Source organism: Helianthus annuus, chromosome 5 (assembly GCF_002127325.2).
Source record: "Helianthus annuus cultivar XRQ/B chromosome 5, HanXRQr2.0-SUNRISE, whole genome shotgun sequence".
NCBI lineage: Eukaryota > Viridiplantae > Streptophyta > Magnoliopsida > Asterales > Asteraceae > Helianthus > Helianthus annuus.
The window spans coordinates 117,006,971-117,018,910 of NC_035437.2; the positions used below are offsets into that span (position 1 = coordinate 117,006,971).

General features: G+C 32.7%; 1 protein-coding gene across 1 annotated transcript; it reads left to right on the plus strand.

Moving 5' to 3' along the window:
- Positions 1–5,513: 5,513 nt before the first annotated feature.
- On the plus strand, positions 5,514–9,830 carry LOC110941120 (caffeic acid 3-O-methyltransferase). Its single transcript, XM_022182745.2, has 4 exons — positions 5,514–5,968; positions 8,653–8,963; positions 9,218–9,282; positions 9,358–9,830. Exons 1-4 carry the CDS (start codon positions 5,589–5,591, stop codon positions 9,652–9,654), a joined length of 1,053 nt encoding a protein of 350 aa, XP_022038437.1. The 5' UTR covers positions 5,514–5,588; the 3' UTR covers positions 9,655–9,830.
- The last annotated feature ends 2,110 nt before the right edge of the window (positions 9,831–11,940 follow it).

Genomic DNA, 11,940 nt, shown 5'->3' on the forward strand with positions numbered 1-11,940 from the left:
GAAATGGCCACGACCATCGACATCCCGGTGTAGGCGTACACCCGGTATAAAGTGTCGACATTAAAACTAAAAGACGTAGCCGTTGGTTTCTGTACTACGGTTTTACGCAAACGTGGTGTGTCTATAAATCTTTAACCCGGCACGACCCGGGCTACTGAACGCATAAAAGAACATGTAAAACGTTCACAAGATCATTATGAATTTTCCCAAGTTATAAAAGAGTTTGTGCCTTGTGCATTCAAATCAATTTTAATAAACATTTTCAAATGTGTCAGTTGAATGTATTTACCAGTGTAAACTGACGTATTTTCCCCAAAAAGATTAAGTGCAGGTACCTAAACGTAATTGGCTGGTATTAGCTCCCTAGCGTCGGGATAAGCCTCGCAAGCTTGATTGCAGTATCTAATGGAACAATACTTTATCTTTATTTACGATCCACTGTGGATATTCAACTTCTGTAATACATTGATATTATCATCAGAGGTTGAAATTTATATATTTATCTTATGCTTCCGCTGTGCATTATATAATTGTGTGGTTTGACTATATTGTTGCCAACATCGTCACGGTAATCCCCCACCGGGCCCACCGGTGAGACACGTGGAAAACGGGGTGTGACACATACCTTATGACCCCCATGACTGGGTGATTGTTTTTACGTGTTCATGCATTGATTTGGGGCTTGAATCGAGCTTTAATTTGATGATTTGTTGAAATTAGGGTTTGAGCTCCCATGGAGCTTTCTCCTGGTCGATCTCCACGCACACACACACACACACACTTAGTGTGTGTGTGTTGTGTTTTATTTATTTGTTTTTATTAAAACTAGTTTGCCTACTAGGCAACATTAGTCCCTTGTGTTCGGGAAATCATGGCCCGTTTTATTTCAAGTCCTGTTAACTCGGGCCTTTTATATATTTTGTTTTCTCAAAGTATTCGTTCTCCTTTTAATTAGCATTAGGTTTATGCATTTAAATCCTGACATTTACCGGGTTAATTTTTACCACTAACGGTATTTTACCTGTCTTTACTATTAACGTGTTTTGATTACCAATCCCGTTTTTGGGGTTTTATATATATATATATATATATGTATATATATTCATATTCTTCTAATTACATATATTAAATGACAAAAACTATCTTAAAAATTAGAGTAAATTAAAAGTTTTATCCTTTATGTTTACATCAAATTGCAGGCTATGTCCTTTTGGCCAAAATTTTACAGGCGGTGTCCTTAACCTTTCAAAATCTTGCACGTTTTGTCCTTTAGTCCAAAGTTGGTTAGAAATCTCAGTTAATTCTTGTCATGTGTAATGCACATGAGGGTACAATGGTCTTTTTCCCTCTCAACCTTTTCTATTTCCCCATTTATAACCCTAAGTCCGTTTTCTCCAACCTCCACCTTAATCTCTCTATGTCTCTATGGCTGGCCACCAAGAACCACCACCAATATCCCCATCTTCTGAATTGGTGGACTCGATTATAGTTGTGCTCGTGAAGTTTCTTCACTGCAACTTCTCTCCCTTCTTTGAGTTTGCCTTATTCAGAAAGATGGAAATATCAGGTGGATAGATTTCAAGTGGATTTGAACAATGAATGGTATTTTTATTTGAAGAATCAAGCTCTCAATTCTCACCATAAAAAACAGCTCTCAAACCTCTTTCCCCTAGTTCATGAGAAGAATCAAAATTCTGGATGGCATCTTATAGGAGAAAAAAGAGACACCACAAGAGAGAGGCTTATGTCTTCTAGGTTTGGAGATTTGTTTTTTGACGAGACATAGGAAAAAAAGTTTCTCTTATAGTGACACCAGATTATGAAGATGACAAAAGACAGAACGAGGATCAAGGCTGATCCAGCAATAACTAGAACAAGAAAATGCAACACATTCAGGTACATATTCCTACTTGTATGTTGTATGCAATCAAAATAACCAATAGTAATTAGTAAAGCATAGGATCCAAGATGCGTTGTTACCCAGAAGTTTAATCATCTCTTTTCTTCCTTGTTTTTCTGCAGCTAGAGAACAAGGGGGTTGGTGGTGATTGTTGATAGCAGGTCTGCAATTATTGCCGATGACGTGTTATGCGATTCCGACGATATTGTCCGACCTATGAAGTGTAATCAATCAATTAGATCATCACACTTTCAATTATGTTCAAATTAGTGCATTACTAATAGCAAATACTTCAGATCTAGTGGTTTTATGATCGGATTAGAATTGGTGGTGGTTCTTGGTGGCCAGCCATAGAGATAAAGAGAGATTAAGGTGGAGGTCGGATAAAAGGGACTTAGGGTTATAAATGGGGAAATAGAAAGGGTTGAGAGGGAAAAAGACCATTGTACCCTCATGTGCATTGCACATGACAAGAATTAACAGAGATTTCTAACCAGGTTTGGCTTAAAGGACAAAACGTACAAGATTTTGAAAGGTTAAGAACACCGACTGTACACTTTTGGCCAAAAGGACAACGCCTACAATTTGATGTAAACATAAAGGACAAAACTTGTAATTTACTCTAAAAGCTAAAAGTTATTAAATGTATAAATAAAATGATTGGTTGTTATGAGTTCTTAAACTTATTGCAAGTTTTGAAATGATCCTAATTCTTATATATTTATATTACTAAAAGGATGCCCACACGATGTGATGGGAGACACAAAAACTTATAATCACGTAATATGTTTTTTTAAATAAAAAAAACTATTGAAATGACATACGGAAATTAAAGATAATAAAATACCATTTTGATGGTGTATTTTTTTAATATTAATGGGGAAAAAATATAGCCAGCTAAAATTGTGTTGATAGTTGAATTATAATTCAACAATATGTTTATTGTATCGTATTTTTTTAAAATTGTATTCTTTAAACTTTTAAAATTATGTAATTTTTCTTGTTATATATATATATATATATAGAGGGTCGGGATTTAGAGAAAAAGTAGAAAGTGTGAGAACAGTGAGAACGCTTATGGATCGTTCGATTAAAACAATCTATGGACTAGATTGGTGCGGTGGTGTTTTCGTAAATAACATCAATTTTATTACATGGACGCACCTCATTAAGGGTAAAAAGGTCTTTACACTTCTATACCAAAACGCCATACTAATGAATAAAACGCCATTACGGACCAAAACACAGCCCTATATAAACAAAAACATCCCAGACATAAAAACACACCCCCAGAACCTGAAACGCCATATTTTCTACTATATACCATTCAACTTACAAACGCCAAAATCCCCAAAAACATCAAACACACCTACTCAAAAAACGCCATATTTTACTATATACCAATCATCTTAGAAAATGCCAAAACACTCAAACATCAAAGATTCCAAAAAATCGACAGTTCTTTCAGATACACTATTTACTCAGTAAAACGCCAAAAATGGCAAATATCGTTTCTTATATATTCAAATATTTTTCTACGCCAAAGTTTCAGAGAATGCATTCTTCCCTGAGGTGTTGTGACTCAAATAACATTTTGCTGCATGAGATGGACAAATCATAAACAAAAAGATGCTGGTCTCGGACTTATGTCATTTTTTGTGTTTTGTTATTGATGAATATTATAATGGCATGAAAAGACGAATGACACTGATGACTTGTTTGAAGATACATATTCAAACAAAAAACTTATGTCATTTTGTCTTTCCAAACGTCCACAAAAAGACAAGCATGACTAATCCAAACCGCCAGCGAACATGCTTCAAAGAAGAAAAAGACTGATGACAGTGAAGATTTGGAAGATGAATTGTTTCTATTTTTATTTTTTTAATTTTCTTTTTCTGTTGTTTGTTATGTATTTTTCAACTTAGAATAAAAAATACATTATATTAATAAAATGCCAAACAGTCATAATGCATGTGAAACGCCATAATGCAGTAAAAACGTCAAAAACTCCCAAACTATAATGAAGTAATTTGCAGAAGTATTAATAAAAGCTAAAAATGAAAAAAAAAAAGCCAAAAACTACTTAAAGCCATTAAAAAACGCCAAGCTTGGGAGATGGAAAGTCTATGACCCTAAAAACTCATAAAAAGCTGAACAAAAACAGTAAAAATACACAGTAACTGAAAAGACGGCTACTTTATTAATATCATTTATTATAAATAAAATCTCGCCTAAACTACGCGCCAAAAACATCCTATAAGAGAGACGTCTCTGCACAATCAGCTGATCACAAACCAAAAACAAACGCCATATTTCCTAGAAACCATTCACTTAAAAACGCCAAAAATAATAGTTAAAAAAGCCACAGATGCAGGACCTCGTTTCTTCTATATTGAGTATTGATCTGAATGAAGTTTCACTGAATGGATTCTTCTCTGAGTTGGCTATCTCTATAATCTTTTGCTAAATGAGATGGAAAAATATCCAAGAAAAAGAGACTGATGACACTGATATGACATCATGTCACTTTGTTCTTGATGGATATATTGATGGCATGAAGGGATCAATACATTAGAGCAGGCGTTGGTCTTCAACATGTCATCAAACAAGTATATATCAACCCACAATAAAGGATGCCACAAAAAATAAGCATCTTCTAAAGACGGACGTTATGTAGGAAAATAAGGATCTACATAAGGTATTCAATAACAGGTTCATAACGCCAAAAAGGTTAAAGTAGAAGAGACTGATGACAGTGAAGATTTGAATGAGAAATTAGATTATAATTTTTAATTTTTTTTTCATTTTCTATTGTTTGTTATCTAATTCTCTGTTGTTTATTATCTAATTCTATAATAATTTAAAAAAATTCAGTATAAAACGCCAAAAACTACAAACACCAAAACGTCTGATAGTGTGAAAAACTGTGAGAACGGATGCTAGCAAATCACGATGTTGCTAGATAAAACGCCAAAAAACGGCAAACAAAGTATTACCGGAAAAATTAACACTAACTGACATATAAAATTGAACGAAACAGTAATTGCTAAACAGTAAAATGAAGAGACGGTATCATTATTGCCAAACATTTATTATATTAAAAGCCACTACATGCATGGAAAATTGAATTTATTTATCTTTTCAAAACGCCATAATTGCTTGTCACATTATAGGCCTGTATCCTACATGACACAACACTTGATATAATAAAATCAAGAAAATTACTGATGTTTTTTTACATTATAGGCCTGCATCCTGATCTAAAAACAATAAAAACGCCAAAAACATACTTAAAACGCCAAAATATTTACTATGATCCTGATCTAAAACAATAAAACTTCGCGTATTTATTAAACACCAAAAAAATGGAAAGATGAAGTGACACGCATTTAAAAAAAGAAATATGAAAGGACAAAAAAGCCTCTCCGCACTTCTCTATGTCGCGTGACACGTGTTGGGCCAGGAAGCATTCTCACCGTTCTCAGACTTTTAAGCGTTTTCTCCTGATCCCGTTTCTATATATATATATATATATATATATATATATTATCGTGTTTATATCTATACAAAGGATGCACACACCTATAATATCTAATAATATCTATATAAAGGGTTGCAACATGCAAGCAATGGACTGCCATAAGTTGTTGACAACAAACAAAAAAGGACTAGAGTTCTCTAAAAAATGGGTTCCAGTGAGGATCACTTTTCTTGCGCAATGGAATTGGTTAACTCCATACCATTGGCCATGGTGTTAGCGAGCACAATCAAGCTTAAGGTTCTAGAGGCTATAGCCGAAATGGGACCAGATGCCCGAGTCTCAACTCGTGATATTGCCTCTCGTTTATCAATCTCCAACCAAGATGCGCCCACCATGCTAGACCGTATGCTTGGTTTGCTTGCTAGCCACTCGATTGTCACTTGCACCGAAGAGGTCCATGAATCAAGGCACATTCGAATGTACGGACTCACCCCCATGGCCAAATACTTCATCCCGAACGAAGATGGGGCATCCATAGGTCCTCTCATGAGCTTAAATCAAGATAAAGTATTTATTGACGGATGGTAAGTTTAATCACATTAATATTATCACATTTTAAAGAAAAAATGTTCAATAAACAAAATAGTTTCGCATATAAAGTTGATGGAATTAATAAATTGACTCAACTACCATTGCGAATAAAAATCTCAGGTTGTTTGAGTTTTAAAAAGTTGATGGAATTAATAAATTGACTCAACTACCATTGCGAATAAAAATCTCATAAGCCACGTGTCACCTTTACATCATTTCCTACGTCTTTTACTTTAAAAAAGTATTTTTAACATAGCAATATTATACTTAAATAAATAATAAAAAATGCTAGATGTATATATTTTTAAAGTTTTAACGTTTGAAAAAGTGACCTAAGGTTTAAATTGGTGTGGGGATGAGTTTTTTTCATCTCTCTGTATGGAAAACTCTTTTTATAAAAGCTTTATATATCACATTTGTTGCGACACATTAAATTTGTACTTATTTTTCAAGTTTTTTATTTAATATACATATATATATATATATATATATATAGGGTAGGAATATGGTAAAAAAGTATTTAAAATGTGAGAAGGGTAAGAAGTGTTTTAAACCATTGGATATTTGATCTAATGGTTGAGATCAATAGGGTATAAAAATGTAAATTGTGTTTTAATTAGAGGGACCTTATGTAAAATTGAAGGGCAATAGTGTCTTTTTCAATGTTTCAAATATGGTAACCGTATCCTACACAACCAAAAACACCTACATTCACTCCTTTTTCCTTAAATATCGGAATTAATAACCAAGTTCTAAATCGGAAGCCTCTTTGTTTTATATAAGAATCAAGGCGTGGTGTTTTACGTTTAGAAGAAATGTAATCAGATTCATGGCGTGGTGTTTTAAAACATCTGGATAAATTGATTATGATTCAAGTCATGGTGTTTTATCTGGAATCCAGAAAACACCATGACTTGAATCATAGTGTTTTATCTGGAGACATTGTTCAATACAAAACATGAGTATGATTCAATACAAAACATTCCCAGATTTTAAAACACCATGACTATGATTCAAGTCATGGTGTTATATCTGGACAATCAACACAAAACATTCCCAGATTCTAAAACACCATGACTATGATTCAAGTCATGGTGTTTTATCTGGAGACATTGTTCATAGCGTGGTGTTTTAAACATCTGGAGACATTGACTATGATTCAAGTCATGGTGTTTTATCGAATTCCAGATAAAACACCATGACTTGAATCATAGTCAATGTTTCCAGATGTTTTAAAACACCACGCCATGAACAATGTCTCCAGATGTTTAAAACACCACGCCATGAACAATGTCTCCAGATAAAACACCATAACTTGAATCATAGTCAATGTCTCCAGATGTTTAAACACCACGCCATGAACAATGTATCCAGATGTTTAAAACACCACGCCATGAACAATGTATGATTAAAAGATGTTGCGATTAAAAGATGATGAAGAAGATAAAACAATCAGATGCATAAAATCGTAAAAACAAATATGTTTCCTAAATTTCTCCTAATTCAAAACTCGATTCAATCCCTATAAAAACTCATTCCTAGTCTCTTTTTTTGGCAGTTATATTGGAAATCAATTAAATGATAAGAATGTCAAATTACTAATATACCCTTTTGAATTAATTAGGATAAAGGACACTTGTCATTCCCAAATTATTTCTCACACTTCTCACAAAAGTTCCACTTTGTACAGGATCCCCTACCTATATATATATATATATATATATATATATATATATATATATAATTTTGTTGTTCTCGTATAACTTTTCTTTATTGATATGCGATGTTAATAAAAATTCAACAGGTTGTGACAATTTATCTATTTTAATCTACAATTCAATGCAACTTTAAAAAGAAAACTACGCTCAATAAATTTTATATATGTACATTTTATTCCAAGTTCATTTTTATATCAATTCGTATAAATGTAGATACAAAAGAAATATATCGCAACCGTGTATTTGAATTCATATAAATTATTTTCAATTAAAAGCCATAAGAGCATGCAAAATTATATGTTGGAACACAAACATAAAAGATAATTAAAAACTTACATCAAATGAGTTGGTGTAAAAGAAATTTTATACCCTTCTCGGAGTAAATGGTATGACTGTATGGCCCTCGTAATTGTGTTATATTTGTATGAATCTGACCCTTGTATTTTTTAAAACAGCAAATTTACCTAAAAAATGTCATAAATAGCAAAGCTATTGGTAGGGTGTGATGAATATTTATGTTTTTCTTTTCCTCAAATTTAGTCTACATTTAATTAAAACATACAATTATAACAGCTATAGTTGTTTATGCATGCATAAATTGTTATTGCTTTGTACAAACTTTTTTTATATAAAAGAAAATTATTATTTATCGGTAACTTATTTATATAATTGCATATTTTAATAGTATATGGTTACAGTATATTTTTCTGTTATTATTAAGGAATTAAAGTCTGTAATTAAAAAAGATTTATTGGAGAGGTTTTATCCAAACTAAGCTGCACATACAATATTAAGGAGAAATAGTTATACGCTACTATACACAAGTAAGTTGTGAGTTTAAAATAAAAGTATAACTATTCACATTATGGGGGTATATGTCTGATTTGTACTTATTTGTCACGCTTTTAGCTGTTTTAATTATATTGATTCTACGTGCTTTTGTGTTCACAATATACAAGGCTTGAACTTGAAGATGCAGTCCTTAACGGAGGCGTTCCATTTGACAAGGCTCATGGAGCAAACGCATTTGAATATCCAACATTAGATGCAAGATTCAGTGAGGTTTTCCATAAAGCCATGATGGATCATAGTACTATTGTAATGAAGGAAATTCTGAAGCACTATCGTGGTTTCGACAATCTCGGATGTGTGGTTGATGTTGGAGGTGGTCAAGGGATCACACTTAGTATGATTGTATCGAAGCATCCCACCATTAAGGGGATTAATTTCGATTTGCCACATGTGACTCAACATGCACCCGTATATCCAGGTATGCATGTTATCATTTTCATTAAACAATTATTGCCATTTGCGCATATTTGTACATTTGTTTGTGAAATGTGTTCTTACTTATAACTGTAAGATGGTTACATATTTACTTATATTTATTTGTAGGCACCCTCTTGCGTGAGAATAATGTGTGAAAAATGATTTAACTTTTAAATGTAGATAAGATGTGTTTTTGTGCTATATTTTATACAACCATACACATGTAAATGGCTGTGATTTAATGAATTATTATAGGTATAGAACATGTCGGAGGAGATATGTTTAAAGAGGTTCCTAAAGGAGATGTCATTTTTATGAAGGTAATTTAAATCAACCCCTATTTAAATTTATATATCAATTTTTAACATGTTGCTAACTAATTACATATGAGACAGTGGATTTTACATGATTGGAGTGATGATTCTTGCATAAAGTTACTAAAGAACTGCTATAGGTCTTTGCCTGAAAACGGAAAGGTTATTATCGTAGATGCGATTCTATCTTTTGTACCAGACACGAGCTCGTCTGGCAAAGTCAACAGTGGCTTAGATGTGGTGATGATGGCTCATTCTCAAGGTGGAAAGGAGCGCACTGAGGATGAGTTTCTTGCACTAGCTAAAGGTGGTGGATTCACAGGGATTAGAAAGGAATGTTTTGTTTGCAACTCATGGGTCATGGAATTCTACAAGTAGATTTATTTCTAGTTGTTGTTTCAACAAAAACTTAAACCCATAATAAAATCCAAACAATAAAGTGTGTAAACATTAACCAAACACCAAAGGGTTTGGTTAATATTTACACTCAAAACTAGTTGGAAAAAAAAACCCAAACGTGTAAGATTTTGTGCTATACATTTTTTTATGTTTTACTTGGGCTTTTACATATTTTAAGTTGGTTTATACACATGAAGCATAAGGAGTTAGTCTTTTATAATGTGAAACAATATGGCTTCTTTGATTTGATTGTATCTAATACATTTTTTCCTATAAAAGCATATAAACCAAAGTCGTGAACCAAAGCCATTAGTATCAATTTCGCTTGGTTTATTTTTAATTTTCAACTATTTGGTTTTGTTTACAATGATAAAAAACAGTTACTAATGATTTGGTTCACAAATGACCTAAAAACCATTTAAACCGAAGTGTAAACAGCTCTAGGCAAAATATGTTAAAAGGATTAATAAAAAATTCGATATAAAAGAGTAGATTTTCTTGCTAATTGTATTTATCATTTTCTAAAAGGTCTAATTAATATAAACTTCAATGAAATAATCAAGTGTGGTATTTTAGAGAAAGAGAATAGAAAGTGAAGAGAGTGGTCGTGGTCAATAATATCTAACAGTCTCAAAGACTCAAGCTTAAGTTTAGATTACTAAATAATCTAAACCCCTTAAATTGTAGCCCTAATATCTAACAGTCTCAATGACTTGATACCAATCCGCATGTTGTGACGAGATGTTGATCATAAAAGTCTTTAGTAGCACTACATACCACACTAAACCATTTCATCGGAAAATGGTCAAAAAAAATAATATAAAGTTCTAAAAGAAAAGGAAGTTGGTTCAAAAGCAATTTATAGTATGCAAAAATTCCAAGGTAAAATAGGCTTTAATTTTTGTTTTTGGTTAACATACAAAAAAAAAAAAAAAACAACTAACTATCTGTATACGAGAACTTTATATATATATATATTAGTGTTTTTAGGTTCAATATTATACCGGCGTTGTAGCGATATTCACTATAGCTTACGATACAAAAAAAAAACCTATATTGTGAATAAAATTGTATTCAATGTTGGTGCACAAATGTCTGGTAACTTCGTCTTTATAGAGTCTTGTGTCTAGATAAGATAGAATGGTGCTTGGTACGGGAAAAAATCAAGTTTGAGTGTGAAGAGCTAATTTCACATGGAATTACAACAGCTAATTCCACACGGAATTACCACTCCTATAAATACCAAGCTCACCATCTCATTTGTAACTTTTCCAATTCAGAGTCGAGGTGCTGCCAGTTTGTCAAACGATCTAAAAGCTCAGAATTGATTAATAAGAAGATAATTAGGGGAATTCAAGCTGTATTACGTCAGAATCACTGATTCCGCCTTTGATTTTGATATATAACTCTTCTGATTGACTCGTTAGGGTCACACGACGATCCAACAAGTGGTATCAGAGTTCAGGAAGAAGAGTTCATATCAATTCAGCTTGATTCTATCACTTCTACTCCTTCTTTTCAAAATTAAACAAGATTTAACGGTCAAAATGGCTTGATTTTCACATATCATAAGCGAAACAATGTTTTAACTAAGCCTTGAAAGAATTGGACCTTAATTCGATCTAAAACTGATAAAATTGGTAATTTCGCTTGAACAACAGATCGGACTTGCTGATGTCATCATAATTTCGTTCGAAATTGTCATTGTAATTTCGCACGGAATTACACTTTGTGCCTAATTTCGCTTGAAAGTGTTGATAATTTCACACGAAATCAAATTTCGTTTGAGAATTTCATACGAAATTACTAATTTCGCACCAAATTGGCTAATTTCGCTTGAAACTAATTAAGCTAATTTCGTACGGAATTATATTTCGCTTGAAATACCTAATTTCGTTTGAGTGGGTATTTTGTGTGAAGGAGTAGTTTCGTTTGAAAGGCTATTTCGTGTGAAAAGGCTTGAAATCTGATTTCGTTTGTAGATTGTTATTTCGCTTGAGTTCATAATTTCGCGTGAACTAATTTCGTTTGAAATTGTGTTTGTTAAAAATCAAAATTTTCTAAGTGTTTGCTGATTGTTTCAGATACGTGAAGATGGATAAGTTTATGAATCCTTTTAGTGATATGTTTGCTTTCACGGGGAACACCGGAGATGATACATCAAACAATACAAATGAAAATGTTTCAAATCCGAGTACAAAGAAAACTCTTTCTGATGCTTTGAGTGCTTATGGAACGTACAACAAACCGCCCAAGCTAATGGCG

Excerpts from the sequence above, each read along its gene's own strand:
- LOC110941120 (XM_022182745.2), top strand. The coding sequence starts at position 5,589 with ATGGGTTCCAGTGAGGATCACTTTTCTTGCGCAATGGAATTGGTTAAC. Across the intron at positions 5,969-8,652 it reads AAAGTATTTATTGACGGATG|GCTTGAACTTGAAGATGCAG; the intron begins GTAAGTTTAATC and ends ACAATATACAAG. Across the intron at positions 9,283-9,357 it reads GAGATGTCATTTTTATGAAG|TGGATTTTACATGATTGGAG; the intron begins GTAATTTAAATC and ends CATATGAGACAG.